The sequence below is a fragment of the Rousettus aegyptiacus genome, unplaced genomic scaffold (assembly GCF_014176215.1).
Source record: "Rousettus aegyptiacus isolate mRouAeg1 unplaced genomic scaffold, mRouAeg1.p scaffold_m13_p_1, whole genome shotgun sequence".
Classification (NCBI taxonomy): domain Eukaryota; kingdom Metazoa; phylum Chordata; class Mammalia; order Chiroptera; family Pteropodidae; genus Rousettus; species Rousettus aegyptiacus.
This window is the reverse complement of record NW_023416284.1, coordinates 33738271-33752122: the sequence shown is the minus strand read 5'-3', so window position 1 is coordinate 33752122 and position 13852 is coordinate 33738271. Positions and strand designations below refer to the sequence as shown.

Genomic DNA, 13852 nt, shown 5'->3' with positions numbered 1-13852 from the left:
ATAATTATACCTTGTGGGTTTGTTGGGTAGATTAAATGAGCAAATATGTTGAAGTATTTATTGTGGTTTCTATCATAGTAAATGGTAGCTACTATTTTTGTTATAATTATTACTGTTATTATTTTTTAGTTTGATGGTTTCTAAATGCAGACTAGTGTTACTTGTAATATACTTTTTGTTAGTTTAAAATGAAATAGGGACAATGGAGAGAGAGAGAGAGATACCAACTCTACTAGAAAGGATTCATTTAGTCTAAGATTGTTTTCTCATCTTAGTTTTTGAAGTCTTTTTGCTTGTAAAATGAAAGGTGGACTTTTTTTTTAGTTCTTATTGTTAAGTTGGCAACTCTGTTTTTCCCCAACTTACGTGTGAATATATGTGGGTCTTAATGTATTGACTTAGATAGTTCACTTGTTCATAAAATTTCAGTATCTAGCAACCACCGAGACTGAGAGAGGTGGCATTACATACCCAAGGTTACAAACACAGGACATTTGCCCTCCTTATGCACACCTCTTACATCCCTATTCTTTTTCACCAAGAAGATTAGTGTTTAACCAAAAAAAAAAATCAGTCTCACAGAACAGAAGAATTGTAAAGTTTCAAAATAAAAACATAAAGGCAAATTTTTGTTCTTAAAAATTAAAGGATAGCTCACTCCACTCCTACCTCTAAAATATTGTAGTTATGACAGAGATAAAGGCTACTAAATATTCTTCATAGTTTACCTCATGTAGAGGGTCTTTTTAGCATTTCCTGCCGGTGGATAGACACACTGCAAATTAAGAAAGAAAATTAAAGCAAATTCAGGTTACTCAGTTTCTACATATACTTTATTTTGACTTGCAAAAGTTCTTTTTCCACTTCATTATAAATGAGATTAGTTTGGGTGCCAGAAAATTTTTTGCATGGAATATTTTACTAACTCTCGACTGAGAAAATGCAGAATCTTTCCAACTCTTAATTAAGGCTTTATAGCAGTCTAACCATATAGAAGGGAGCTCTTGGCATCCCCAGAGTATCATCGACTCCAACAGTAGTAAAATGCCAAGTCAGTAGGTCTTTGTTTTTATAGGCGATGAGTCAGGCTAAACACACTTCATATATTTTACGATTCTCAGCTCCTGCTTTTTTTATGTTTCTTCTCTAGTTTTCTCTATTTTCACCAACCACAGGCTATGACTGTCTGTCTCTTTGAGGCCACTTAATTTTTTAATGCAAAAGTGTGTGTATAAGCAAGTGTTTATAGTGTGTGTGTGTGTGTGTGTGTCTTCTCCTACATCCTTTCTGTCTACAAAAGAAAGTGAAAACTTTTTAGTAAAGTCTTTTATTTGCTTCTTCCTCATAAACATAGATGTTGCTTCTTCTTTGCTTTCTTTGAGTTTTAACATGTATTCTGTAACAATTAGGTACATGCATATGATGTAGTTCATGCATGGATTCCTTGAAGGCAGGTGTTATATCTTATTCCCCTCTGAATCTCTAGTGCTTAGCCTTGAACATATTAGATGCTTAGTAAATACGAGTGGTTGAGTGGGTCAGTGAGTGAGTGAGTGAGTGAATGAATGAATGAATTAGAGACCAACTTGAGAAAATGGATCCTTTATAAATGACCAGCATCTACACCTCGGATTACTCATGAGTATCTTTGAAGATTTTCTGTGAGCTTGAGCTTGAGTATCTTGTGGGTCATAAATGGATCACAGGGGAAAAAAGTTTTCTTTCTCCTCCCAGGATTCTCTGGTAGATAGCTGTTTGATGGGGATTAATTTTAATTCATTTCTTTCACAACTTAACATTTCATATTTCAGTCAAACCTGACCTAACTCAGCACAGTTGCTGCCACATGTGTAATGACTTCTTGTAAAAGCTATGGGACAATGGCAGAGAAAAAACATGAAGCAGATTTTTCAGTCCCTTCAGTGACATGAGTGCAACTCCTTTTCCGTCATCACCCTTGTACCAGTCAGGAGAGCAGCTGCACCCTGATTGTACCTCAGCTACTGTGGCTTTGGGAATAACAGGAAGAGGAGAAAGAAAGGAAAGCCTAAAACAGCACCCATGAGTAGACTGGGCCCCAGGCTGTGGAACTCAGCAGATATGTAGTAATAAAAAAAAAAAAAAATCATCTTTTATAGCTTAAGCTATAGGATTTCCGGTAACTTCTTTCAGCATCCTCTCTGGGCTCAGAGTTGTTGGTGTATCTCTAAAGGACTGATTTTTCTCTATGCTTCTGCCTACCCTTCTGTACTTTGTCCACCCCATGAATGTCTTGATGACAAAGTAAACAAAAATAATGCATATCTTTCTTGCCCCTCTTTTGTTTATGTCCATGATATATTCATTTTTAGAGGTAAAGGCACACTACACACATTTAAATGGGTGGATGGGGAGGGGACACTTTAGTCCTAAAACTGATTTGATGTAAAGATGAAGAGTTGAGAATTTTTCTGTGCCTCTTTACTTTCTCTCTCTTGCCCTCTCTTTTGCAATTCTCTTTCCCCTCCTTCCTTTCTTTCTGCTTTCCTATATCAAACAGCAATTCCTATAAACATTCTTTTGCTTTATTGGTAGCCTTTATGCCTGAACAGGTGCAGCCTATCTCAAAGTAGATCAGCTTATTCTAGTGGAAATGTTAGTCCATGTGGTAAGTGCACTGTGATGAAACAGATCATTTTCATGCCTATGGAGCAGCGGTTAAATAATTGCTTTTGCAATTACTGTGCTTTCTGACTGGAATAGATTTCTTTCTTCCACCTTCATCTACTTGGCAAATTCCATTTCTTATTTAAAAGACCTAGTGTGAATTCAATGGCTTCTTTGATACTTTTCCTGATTCTCTCAAAAGTTAGTGACTCCTACTACAGGTTTTTCATATCTCTCTAATAGCTCATTTAAGATTGTTTTGCTTTGGTGTGTTTATATGTCTCTCACTAGACTGTGAGCTTTCCAAAGGTAGAAACTGTATCTTCTTATTTTCTTGGATTTGATACATGGTCAACAAATGTTTTTTTAACCATTCATTTTTCATTGGATTAGCATTATTCCCTGTTTTTAGGGACCTTACAACTCTTGTAAGGGTGATATATCAGTCAATGGATAACCATAGTACAAACTAGAATATACTCAGTGCCACAAAGAAGGAAGAAATCACGTCTTGCTGTGGGAATTAGAGATGCCTCGGTTATTCCAGGCTTTGTGGATGAGGTAGCATTTAAAATGGGCCTTGAAGGATGAGTGTGAAATGCGGAATTAATGGAGTCTAGCTTATATTACTTCTCGAAGTCTTTATTAGAAATAGTTCCAAGTGCACAGGAGGTATATTATTTGACATGCATTCCAAAGCCCTAAACACTTACTTAGAGTTAGTTTACCTGTTTTTTATCTTAAATCATTTACTGGTTGATTTATATAAAGGATTACACCTATCTTGTGGGGATATCAGTGTGCTCACTGTCTTTGTGGACTTTAGTCAAATTCAAGAACTAATATTTGGGATTTAGATATTTTTCATCTGTCTGAAATGTTACCAACCAAAATAGAACATAAAATTTGATGACTTTCTTTCCTATTGCATTGATTTCTTTATTTATTTTAGCCACAGACCCATTTGCATCTGTTTTTGGAAATGAATCATTTGAAGGTGGATTTGCTGACTTCAGCACATTGTCAAAGGTAATCCACAGTAATTAGTGGGAAGGTAAAATATACTGTTTCTACAATAGGAGCAATCCTTCTTTTCAGTTATTTAACCCTCTCATAGACACTGCAACTCGATTTCAATAAATAACAGCAAATGTTGATTTCAGATAAACTTATTTCTTCCAATTGAACTACATTCCCCCTCCCTACCCCCCCACTCCCCGTTGACTGGGTCATTAGCTATGAAATCTGGGCATTCATTTCATCCTCTCTGCATTGTTTAATTGATTTTTGTTCTGAGGATGTTATGGTTAGTGTGAAGATAATTAATACACATAATCCAGCACTATATATCTACTACTTGTTTCCTAATATAGCTCTACGGTTAATCGAAGCCAAAAGAGTAAAATTAGAGTATATGTCAAATTGTCTATGTCATCGGTTCTCAGTTAGGTGTAATTTTCCCTGCTCTTCCCACCCCTGGAAACATTTGGCAATGTCTAGAAATATTTTTAGTAGTATTAAATCTTTCCTATATTTAAGTGTATTTGGGAAGTGAGGAGTTTTGGTTTTTTTTTTTTCTTTCTTTCTTTATCATTCTGGTCAGATATTCGTTTGAAGGAAGACATAGTCCCTTTAAAATGGCTGCGGGTGGTTTTGTATTGCCTGAAGCTTGACACACCTTTGATCCAAAGTTAGCTTGTTCTGGTATGGTCTAAGTAGTGATCTTAGGATCGCTACTTATATAGAACAATTTTTAATTCTCCCTTTTGGCCCTGAATGCAAACTGTCAGTGCTTTTAGGATTGAAATCAGTAAAGCTACATTATACTAAAGACCATTCTTCCAAATGCTACATGACCATATACACTTTGGTTGGTATAATATATATAACCATGCATAAACCTTTTCTTTTCAAAGGTCAACAGTGAAGATCCTTTTATTTCAGCTGCATCAAGCATTGTCAGCAATGTGATTGTTACAAAAAATGTACCTGAGGAAGCATCAGTCAAAAGTGAAGATATACCCCCAGCACTGCCGCCAAAGGTCGGAACTCCAACAAGACCCTGCCCACCACCACCTGGTATGAGAGTTGGTACTTTTCCCAAATCAACTAGATGCTTTTTCTCCCTAAGTTATTGTGTGGGCCTTATTTATAGACTTATCTAAAGAGCCCTAAACAAAACAAGTGATAAAACACGGCAGGTCTGTCGCTATCATCTCTTGTGGTCCCGCTACAAAATTACAGAAATGTGCGTAGGAGGCAGCATGCATAACTGTCCTGAACTGCTTTTCCCAGCAAGAGCGAATATACTTTTAAATCATTTTAGAGAGTCAGTAAAGGAAAAATGAAAGTATCGATGAACTCCCTTGCTTTTTGGAAGTTCATTAATTGCCTTTGTAACAGTAGTTTCCTGCGCATTGGTCTTTTAATTCATTCCTATTAGAGGATTAATTAATTAATTAATTCCTATTAGTTCAAAGTCCCATTCTTTTTTTGCCAAATGTCAATGAAGTCCTTCTTAAATTTTTTACCGTGAGAATATATGGCTTTTTTTTTTTTTTTTGGCATCCAGAATTTAGCAATATAGTGATTTTAAAGAAAGTATTACTTTTCTTGAAGAAAAATATTTTACTTCACATAAGAAGAGGCTCCTTTTTAAAAGTGATTTTCCTGGTCCAGGAACAGATTCTTAATTTTTTTGTTTTTTTTTTATATTTTTTTATTTTAAAAACAGTACAAAGGAAAGGTTTTTTGTGGTTAATTAAGATAATAAAGTTCTTAAAAAGTGGCTAAAAAGGCAATCCCTTGAGCAGTTGTGGTGCTATGAGACTATTATATGAGAAAACACATTGTTCTTTTAATCATATATTGTTCCTTGGTAAATTTTCAGCCATAGCAGATACAGATTACTGTTCTTGCCTTTTCATAATAAACTCCCCGGTATTTCTTGGGCAGATTATTTTTTCTTCTTTAACTTAAATTGCATGTACAATTGTTAGTACTCAATTATCTGTTGAAAACCAGGCAAACAAGTTAAATGATTCTTTTAAGGAAAAGCAGGGTATATTATATATTGTGAGAAGGCAATGTCAGAATATATTAAATAAATAAGAGTCAGTTTGCTCATTTAATTTTTACTCCTGTATGATGCCAATAGTGAAGTTATTTTTTAAGTCCTAAGTAAAAGAATATACTAGTGCTTGTAACTAAATCTAAGAATCTTCAACAAAATGGGTATGTATCACTATAGAAAGGTCAAAGAAAGGAGGATGGTTTGTTGGAAAGAGTACTGGACAAGGAGCTTAAAGGTTTGGGTTCTAATTCTGAATATGCTCTGACTAGCTCTGTGACCATGAGTGTGTAGTTTTCGAGCCGTTAGATAGTGGCAACAATTCTAATTTTGCCGACCTGCTCAGGGCTGTTGGGAGAATTCATTGAGATGTGAAATATGAACATCTTTTGTAAGCTGTTACAGTGATGGAGAGAATCTGTTGTTATGATTGCTGCAACAACTTAACACATTTTAAGAAACATATATTCGATATATATATTCGAAATATTTTAACACCTATTCTTATTTTCTTCAAAAAAAATATGTATAAGACTTTAAAATTTGAGAACATGTTTGCAAATGAGCAACAGTATGCTGTTGTTTGGTCAAAAATTAGTTTATCAGCAACCACAAAGATTTAGGCCCTGAGCTTCAAAACGTTTTCTTTATTCTTCAGTATGATATATTGTATATGGCAAAAAGTAGGTGGGGTTTTCCAAGGTAATTTTTAATTTCATGTTTCCAGATGTTGTGTATAGATCCAGCAAAAAATCAGAATATTGCTATTTTTCAAAGGTCATTAACTGTATCAGACTGAGAGTATAAAAGCAGAGACCATTTCTGTCTGTATTCTTTGTCATGGTCCTGTTATATCCTTTCCTCTCTCTTTTCTTGGGAACATGTTGTTTTGGGGAAGAAAAGGTTTACTCCCTGGGCAAAAATAGGATACCCCCTCCCCCTTTGCTATTTTTTCATTTAGACACATAGAGCTGAAATGTATTTGAGAGGTCACTGTGTATGTGTGTTTGTGAAAAATTTGAGGCTAGACTGTTGATGTGGCCATTTAAGACCACATTACGAATGCATTTTAGGCACTCACCCCCATCCCCCACCCCCAGTTCTTTAATGCTCCCTGTTCATGTTTTTGTGTGTTTGTGTTTGCCATATTTACTGGTTGAGTTAATTATAATGATTTTGATCCAGGGAAAAGACCTATCAACAAATTGGATTCTTCCGATCCCTTTAAACTGAATGATCCATTTCAGCCTTTCCCAGGCAATGATAGCCCCAAAGAAAAAGATCCTGATATGTTTTGCGATTCATTCACTTCTACCGCTACTACCACTGCCAATAAAGAGGCTGACCCAAGCAATTTTGCTAACTTCAGTGCTGTAAGTACTGTGAATGGGCTGTTTGGGGGAAAATTTTTCCATTTACAGTTTGAAGAGCTTTCAAAGATTGCTTTGGAATCTATCAAACTTGCATCATTCCAACTAAATTTACCAACATACTAAAAATGAGCTTTATTCTTCCCCCAACCAAAACCTCTGTTTGCTTCTGTTATGATGGTTCTAAAATTATTCCATTACACAAATGATTTTAGTAGTCTTAGTTCTTTGATATGTACCAGTTTTGTAAATGCTTCTTCTTGGTAAACAATATAAATAAAATCTTTACAGGTATTATTTCACAAATTGTTATGGACGATGGGCCATTAGTCATTTGCTGTCTGCCCACTAGATGAATAATGCCAATAATGAGCTTGTGTATTTGTTATTGTGTATGTGTGTTTGTGTATAAAGCTTCGGTGATTTCTAGAGACCAGTCAGCAACTATCCTATGAGAGAATTAGGTTAGGGATTTTTCGAATAGAAAGTAGAACTCTGGTTTTATATAATAGCATTTTTTAAATGTAAATGTCAGCTTTGTGAAATAAACACAGTTGTCAAGAGTTAACCGATCTTTAATTATTTGGAGGGCTCTAATTCATTAGCCTTCTGTGTTTATTCTGCATTCTCCCAGAGCTGACTAAAATAGTGGAAGGATGCTGTGATAACAGCATAGGCAGAGCCTTTAATATCACAAAAATGGGACAACTAGTTATGGAGTTGTCACTCTGGAGGGACATAAAGCAATGACATATATTTCATCATTATTCCGATAAAAACAACTTTTTAAAGAAATAAAATTCTTAGAGTAGCTAACAGAGTTTCACTTTCCCAGATGTTCTTCAGGCAGAATGACCTTTATTATCACTGCCTATTCTATATATAATAAAGGAATTTTCCTCCACTTATCATCTTAAGCCCTTGAGGTGATTTTGGAATCCTGGCCACAATCCACCTAATGTGTCCCTCAGTGTAGCATTAGGTCAGTCAACTAGTCCTCTATCCCTGTAGCCATTTGTAGTTAGAAAGGAAGTAAGCAGGAATCTGCATACAACTAAGTCAGAATTAAACTGAGCTACCCAACTTTTGAACCTGTACTTTAAGTTCCAGTGGCTTCTTCTGAATGTGAAAGAGGAGAATAGGAATCAATATCTTGATTATTGGGAAATAGAGTGTCAGATTTATCCTGACTTAACTTTTGTTAGATGGAATTTGAGTTGTTTCAAGCAGAAAATCCAGAATTGCTCTTAGGAGATTATAATCCTCTTAATTTAAAATAGCCTAACATTTTATAGCTTTTAATATCTTAAATATGATTTCAGCAAGTCACAACCTGTTTGGAATGAGTCTTGAACAATAGCTGAGGCATTTTGTTTATTTCATACTCCAGAATCTCAATATAGCATAATATAAAGCTCTTCATAATAAAATTGTCTTCTTTTTTTCATTATGAATGATTTGTAAAGTATTAAAAGTTTAAAAGGCCTTCTAATCCCAAGGGGAAAAACCAAATAGAATTTTTTTATTTAGAATCTGCCAAGATTACTGTTATGAGTGGATAAAAATATTTCCCTGACCTAATTACCAGTGTTAAGATTTTATTTAGACTGGGCCAAAAAGTTCTCAGTGTCCGCCAAAATCTTTATAATGCATTAAAAAAAATTATTTGGTTCACACCTTGTTTAGTGAACCTGGTATACTCTTATTTTCTGTATAGCAAAATCAGCATATTCCTTGTTTTATAGTTTTTCTGTACCCAAAGGGTTAGGATGAGTAGAGAATCACCAGTAGGATTAAGTTGAAAATGATTTATCATGTGAGGATGCTCCCTGAACTTGAGGTAGTAGATGTGTTGCAATGGATAAAAAGGCTAGCTAGTCCTGTTTTTAAATCTACTAATTCACTTTAAGCATTTATACTTTTTAAAAATAATGTTTTGTTTAGTTTTATAGATTTTCTCTGTAGACTGCATTAATTTTTTAAATTAAATCACATTTAATAACCAAATGTGTTTTCAGGAAAAAAAAATTAACAAGTAACAAATAAGACTATTCCCAGAGTCCTTCAGGTGAAACAAGTAGTTAATTCCTTTGTAAAAACTATTTTTCGTTCTTTTCTTTATATTTGTTTTACTCAGTCTATTTATTCATCCATTCATCTTTTAAATGCAGTTTCCCTCTGAAGAGGATATGATTGAATGGGCCAAGAGGGAAAGTGAGAGAGAGGAAGAGCAGAGGCTTGCCCGACTGAATCAGCAGGAGCAAGAAGACTTAGAACTAGCTATTGCACTCAGCAAATCTGAGATTTCAGAAGCATGAAGAATTCTCCTGTCCTTTGTCAACCATACAATACTCTTCTTTCTGAATGCTGAAGCTATTTACAGTGTGTATCAAAACTACCTATGAGCATGGGAATACAAAAGGTTTGAGATTCCTATAAATGTGACAAAAGGTTTTGTTTTTTAAAAAAAAAAACTCCATTTCAGATTTGTCTCTTTTTTCCCCGCTGTAAAAGCGGTAACCCAGTCAGACAACTTCACGTAGGCCCCCGTTCTGGTGTGCATTTACTGTGAGCTTTTGCCTGCCTGTGCTACTTTTACTTGTAAAGCTAGAGCTCCCAAGCTTCTGCTGTCTGGAATATAGAGAAATAGCTTCACCCCTGTGCTACCCTTATTCTGTAGTTACTCTGACGATAGCCAGTGGGGTTCTTAAAGTTTGCAGTATTCTCCCCTGATTTAAATGGATGAGGGAGGGGAAAGGAAAGAACATCCTATTTCTTTTATGATAGTGCAGATTGGCTAATTCAAAGTGCATGTTTGTATTTCCATATAATCAAAATACTGTTTAATTTTTTTTTTTAATAGACAAGGAAAGCTATTTTGCACAAATAGACTCCACTATCGAAGAAGGGATGCTTTAGGTTTAACCTTTCTTTACAGCTTCAGACTCAATCTTTTCCTAAATAAAAATGTTCAAGCCTCATGTGTGAAATATATTTAAAAAAAATTTTTTTTCTGGATTTAAAGAATTATAGATGAACAGATAGCTCTCCATAATTTTAAGTGTTAGACAGTGGAGAAAATTTATCGCCTAAAATACACCCATCAGTGTAAGGTGTAAGCAGAAATCTTAACGTGGCAGCCATCCCGCCATCGCTGTGGCACTGCTCTCTTTAGTTCAGGGTAGATTTATTTTTGTACTTTTGCAGGAGAAACTTTAGCAAGCTAGAACTGGAAGGTACTTTAATTTTTTGTATATATATATTTTCGTTTTCTTTAATGAAGGCTCAATTACTTGAAATGTAAAAACTTTCACTGAACACAAATGAAAAAAGGCACATGTATTAAATCATATTATTGATTTTTGTCCATCTTTGCGTTTTAAAATAGTTTATTCTCTTCATGTTTTTTGCCTATGAAATTGGCAGGCTAACAACAATAAAAATCTTGTTTTTTTTTAATTTAGAGAGAAGAGACCTGCCAAGTTATCAGATCTCTTCATATGTTAAAAGCCTGTCTCCTCTAAAACTGACCTAGTAGACAAGCTGAGTTTGAAATACTCTGTGAAGTAGGCTGTAAATTGTAATCTTAATTTTTTTTAACATTAGTTACTGACTTAGGTAATGTATTGAATACCTATTTACCAAGATAAAGAAAAATGCACCTAAAAACTAATGAATAGTCTCTGTGGTCACAAAGTCAAAGTGGTATTGATCTGTGTAAATCAAAATAACTAATTACCTAGCCTATGAATAAATTCCAAAATATCCAGTTCATTTCATCTGGAAATGGTGCTTTTTTTTCTCTCCACACACGATTGGACTGCTGCAGTTTAAAACAAACAAACCACTTCCTTGCACTGCTAACTTTTTTCTACTTTTATAAATTGGAACAGTTCACCATAAAAAATCATACATGTGAAGCAAGGGCTGAATCATAACCACAAGGCTTTAATTTTGATAAACTTATCCAGTGACTAAGGATGTAGTGTAAAAGTCGATTGAGAAGGTAGTGCTGGGAATTGTGGTAGGTAGTGTTTTTGGGTTTTTTTCTTCCCCTTAAACTTCAGGAGAAAGGTAAGTTGTCTCGAACAACCTTATTTTGCACTGGGAAAATGAACAGATGTTTGAAATGCTTTTAAAATATTTTTTTTAATTAAAATCTCTGGAAAATATTAAATATCTGTAACTTATAAACACCAACTTTTGATGTAATAAGTGTACCCTAACCTTGTGTATGTTTAACTGGATTACATAGATTCTTATCTTTTGTTAAAATATGTATACTCAGTGGACCAATATAATATTAAAGTATGTATATATTATATAAATATAAATATATATCTCTATCTCCATGCTTACTTGCGTAGGATGAATGTGGTTTGTGATTGGTTATATTTTACGTTGTTGACTCTGGCACCAGAGCCTGTGCTTGAAAAGGACAGATAAATATTCTGGAGAACCAAATGGCACTGCTTACAAAGTTTTACCCGTCTTCTACATACGTGTTCAGGTTCTTCTCCTTACAGAATTTTCTCTTATGTTTCAAACTTCCAAGTTGTAGTCTGTAACTATGAGAACAATAAACTTTAAGTACTAATAAAACTTACTATCCATACATACTCTATTTGAAATGGAGTTTTGCATGGTGCTCTGATGCCCATGGTGTGTCCATGGAGGGGCATATGTACAGCCAGCACAGATTAGTGTGAAGCACACGAGACAATACCTGATGTGGAATACCTAATATATGTTAACTATTATTTTTAGTTATCAAGCCCTGTTTTTGTAAAAGAAAGATAGAAAATGTATATACATAGGGATAATGCCAGAAACATAGGTGGCTTTGTATATATTTGTCGAATGAGGATTTATGACATGAATTCTATGAGGGCACTGTGGAGTAAAAAAAAAAAATCATACAATCCCCGATCTACTATTTTTGAGAAGGATGACTTTGAGAAAGTTATTTAGCCTTCCTGAGCCTCATTTTTCTCTTCTAATGAACATCATAATATCTAATTCACAAGATTCCTCTGAAGGATTTAACATTGACAGCTTTTTTATAATACAAGTTTGCCCATGCAGTTTCAACCCGTGTGTTCAAGGGTGAACTATGTTTTCGACCTGCGGCTGGGACTTCGTGTATGCGGAGGGCCAGCTTAAGTTATATGCAGATTTTTGACTGCGTGTCATGGTGGGGTCAGTGCCCCTACCCCGCTCCCTGCATTGTCCAAGAGTCAACTGTATTTATTTTAATTTTAAAAACTCAACTATGTTATTATTAATAGTGAAAATAGCTATTGGTTATTGACTGCACACTATGTGTGGAGTACCATACAAAGCACTTTATGTGTGTTTTCTTCACAAGAGCCCTAAATAATACTATTATTATCCTCTATTTTAGACATGGGCTAACAGGCTCAACAAAAGTTAATATAACGTGCTTTATATCACAGAGCTAATAAGTAGACAAGCCAGGAATTGAACTCTGGTGTCTCTGTTTCTCAAACATGACATTCTTTCCAGTGTTCTGTGTTTTGTCTCACTTTGTGTGGAAAAACTTTTGCTTACAGTACATGATAATTAACAACAAGCAACATATATTAATGGGTCCAGGCTGGAACCATAGTGCTTTTCATATATTAGTTCATTTAATCCTCATAACAACTGTAACCCTGTAATATATGGATACTATTGTCTCCATTTTACAGAAGAGGCACCCTAAGTAGGCTACAGTTTTGCAGCTAGTAAGTGGCAGACAGGAATATCACCCCAGGAGACTGGTTCCTGAGATTTAACCCCTACTCTCTATTCCGATTAAAGTTGAGAAGCCAAAGGAGAAATATCATAAATAGAAAATCGGTGATCTCTGCTCTTGACGATTAATGAAATAGACCCACTCTGTAGCACATAGCATCTTATAAAACATTTTCCCATTCATTCTCCTATCTAATCCTTACCAGGATTTGGAATAGTTTCTGACCCGTGAAAACACTCAACTATTATTTATTAATATTATCGTAAGTGATAAGTATATGGGGAGATGACCAACCTTTTATTAAAGAAATACAAGTTTTCAAATCACAAAGCTACCAAAAATAATTTATTAGTGCCGGCAAAGCTCTGGAAAGAATACATAAAAACGTAGGCAAAGGGTAGGTTTTGAAGAGTTTGCTCACAGGCGAGGGGACAGGGCATTCTTGGCAGAGGCTGTGGTTATGTATAAAGAAAGACAAAGGGGTAGGACAGTGTATAGTGTGCTAGCAGGCAGCAAGTACTGAAATAGTTCGAAGTGACTAGAGTTGAGCTTTGTGGCCAAAATACTTGTGTGTAAGGAAGATCTCATTGGTAGTGATTTGGAGGATTGTTTTAGGAGGAACCAGGTAAGACAGAGAGAGTAGATAAAGGCTATTGGAGTCATTCAGGTGAGATGTTAAGGACCTAAGATGGGGCTGTGGCTGAGGCCTGAGAGAAGGGGACCAACTCAGGAGAATTGACAGGCTTTAGAGTCTGATTAGATAGATGTAGGTAGTGAGGAGAAAGGAGTGGTTTGCAAACTTTAGCGAATATCAGGATCACCTGGAGAGCTTGGTAAAGTAGATTGTGGGCTCCATCCCCTGAGTTTTTGATCTCAGTAGGTATAGAGTGGGACTGAAGAATTTGAATTTCTAACAGATTCCCAGATGATGCTAAAGTTGCTAGCCCAGGGATCTCACTCTGAGAACCACTGCAGTAGAGGCTAACTTCCAAGTCTTTTTGTTCCCCT

General features: G+C 35.2%; 1 protein-coding gene across 2 annotated transcripts in view; it reads left to right on the top strand.

Moving 5' to 3' along the window:
- The window catches only part of EPS15 (epidermal growth factor receptor pathway substrate 15), a 107228-nt gene extending 95527 nt beyond the window's left edge, over window positions 1–11701 (top strand). The window contains exons 22-25 of one of the 2 annotated variants that reach the window (XM_036233861.1): window positions 3599–3675; window positions 4563–4725; window positions 6902–7089; window positions 9258–11701. In XM_036233861.1, the coding sequence (XP_036089754.1) occupies window positions 3599–3675; window positions 4563–4725; window positions 6902–7089; window positions 9258–9404 (575 nt within the window). In that variant the 3' untranslated portion in view covers window positions 9405–11701. The remainder of the gene's footprint in view (window positions 1–3598; window positions 3676–4562; window positions 4726–6901; window positions 7090–9257) is intronic. The other variant, XM_036233868.1, reaches the window with a different exon arrangement.
- Window positions 11702–13852: the final 2151 nt, after the last annotated feature.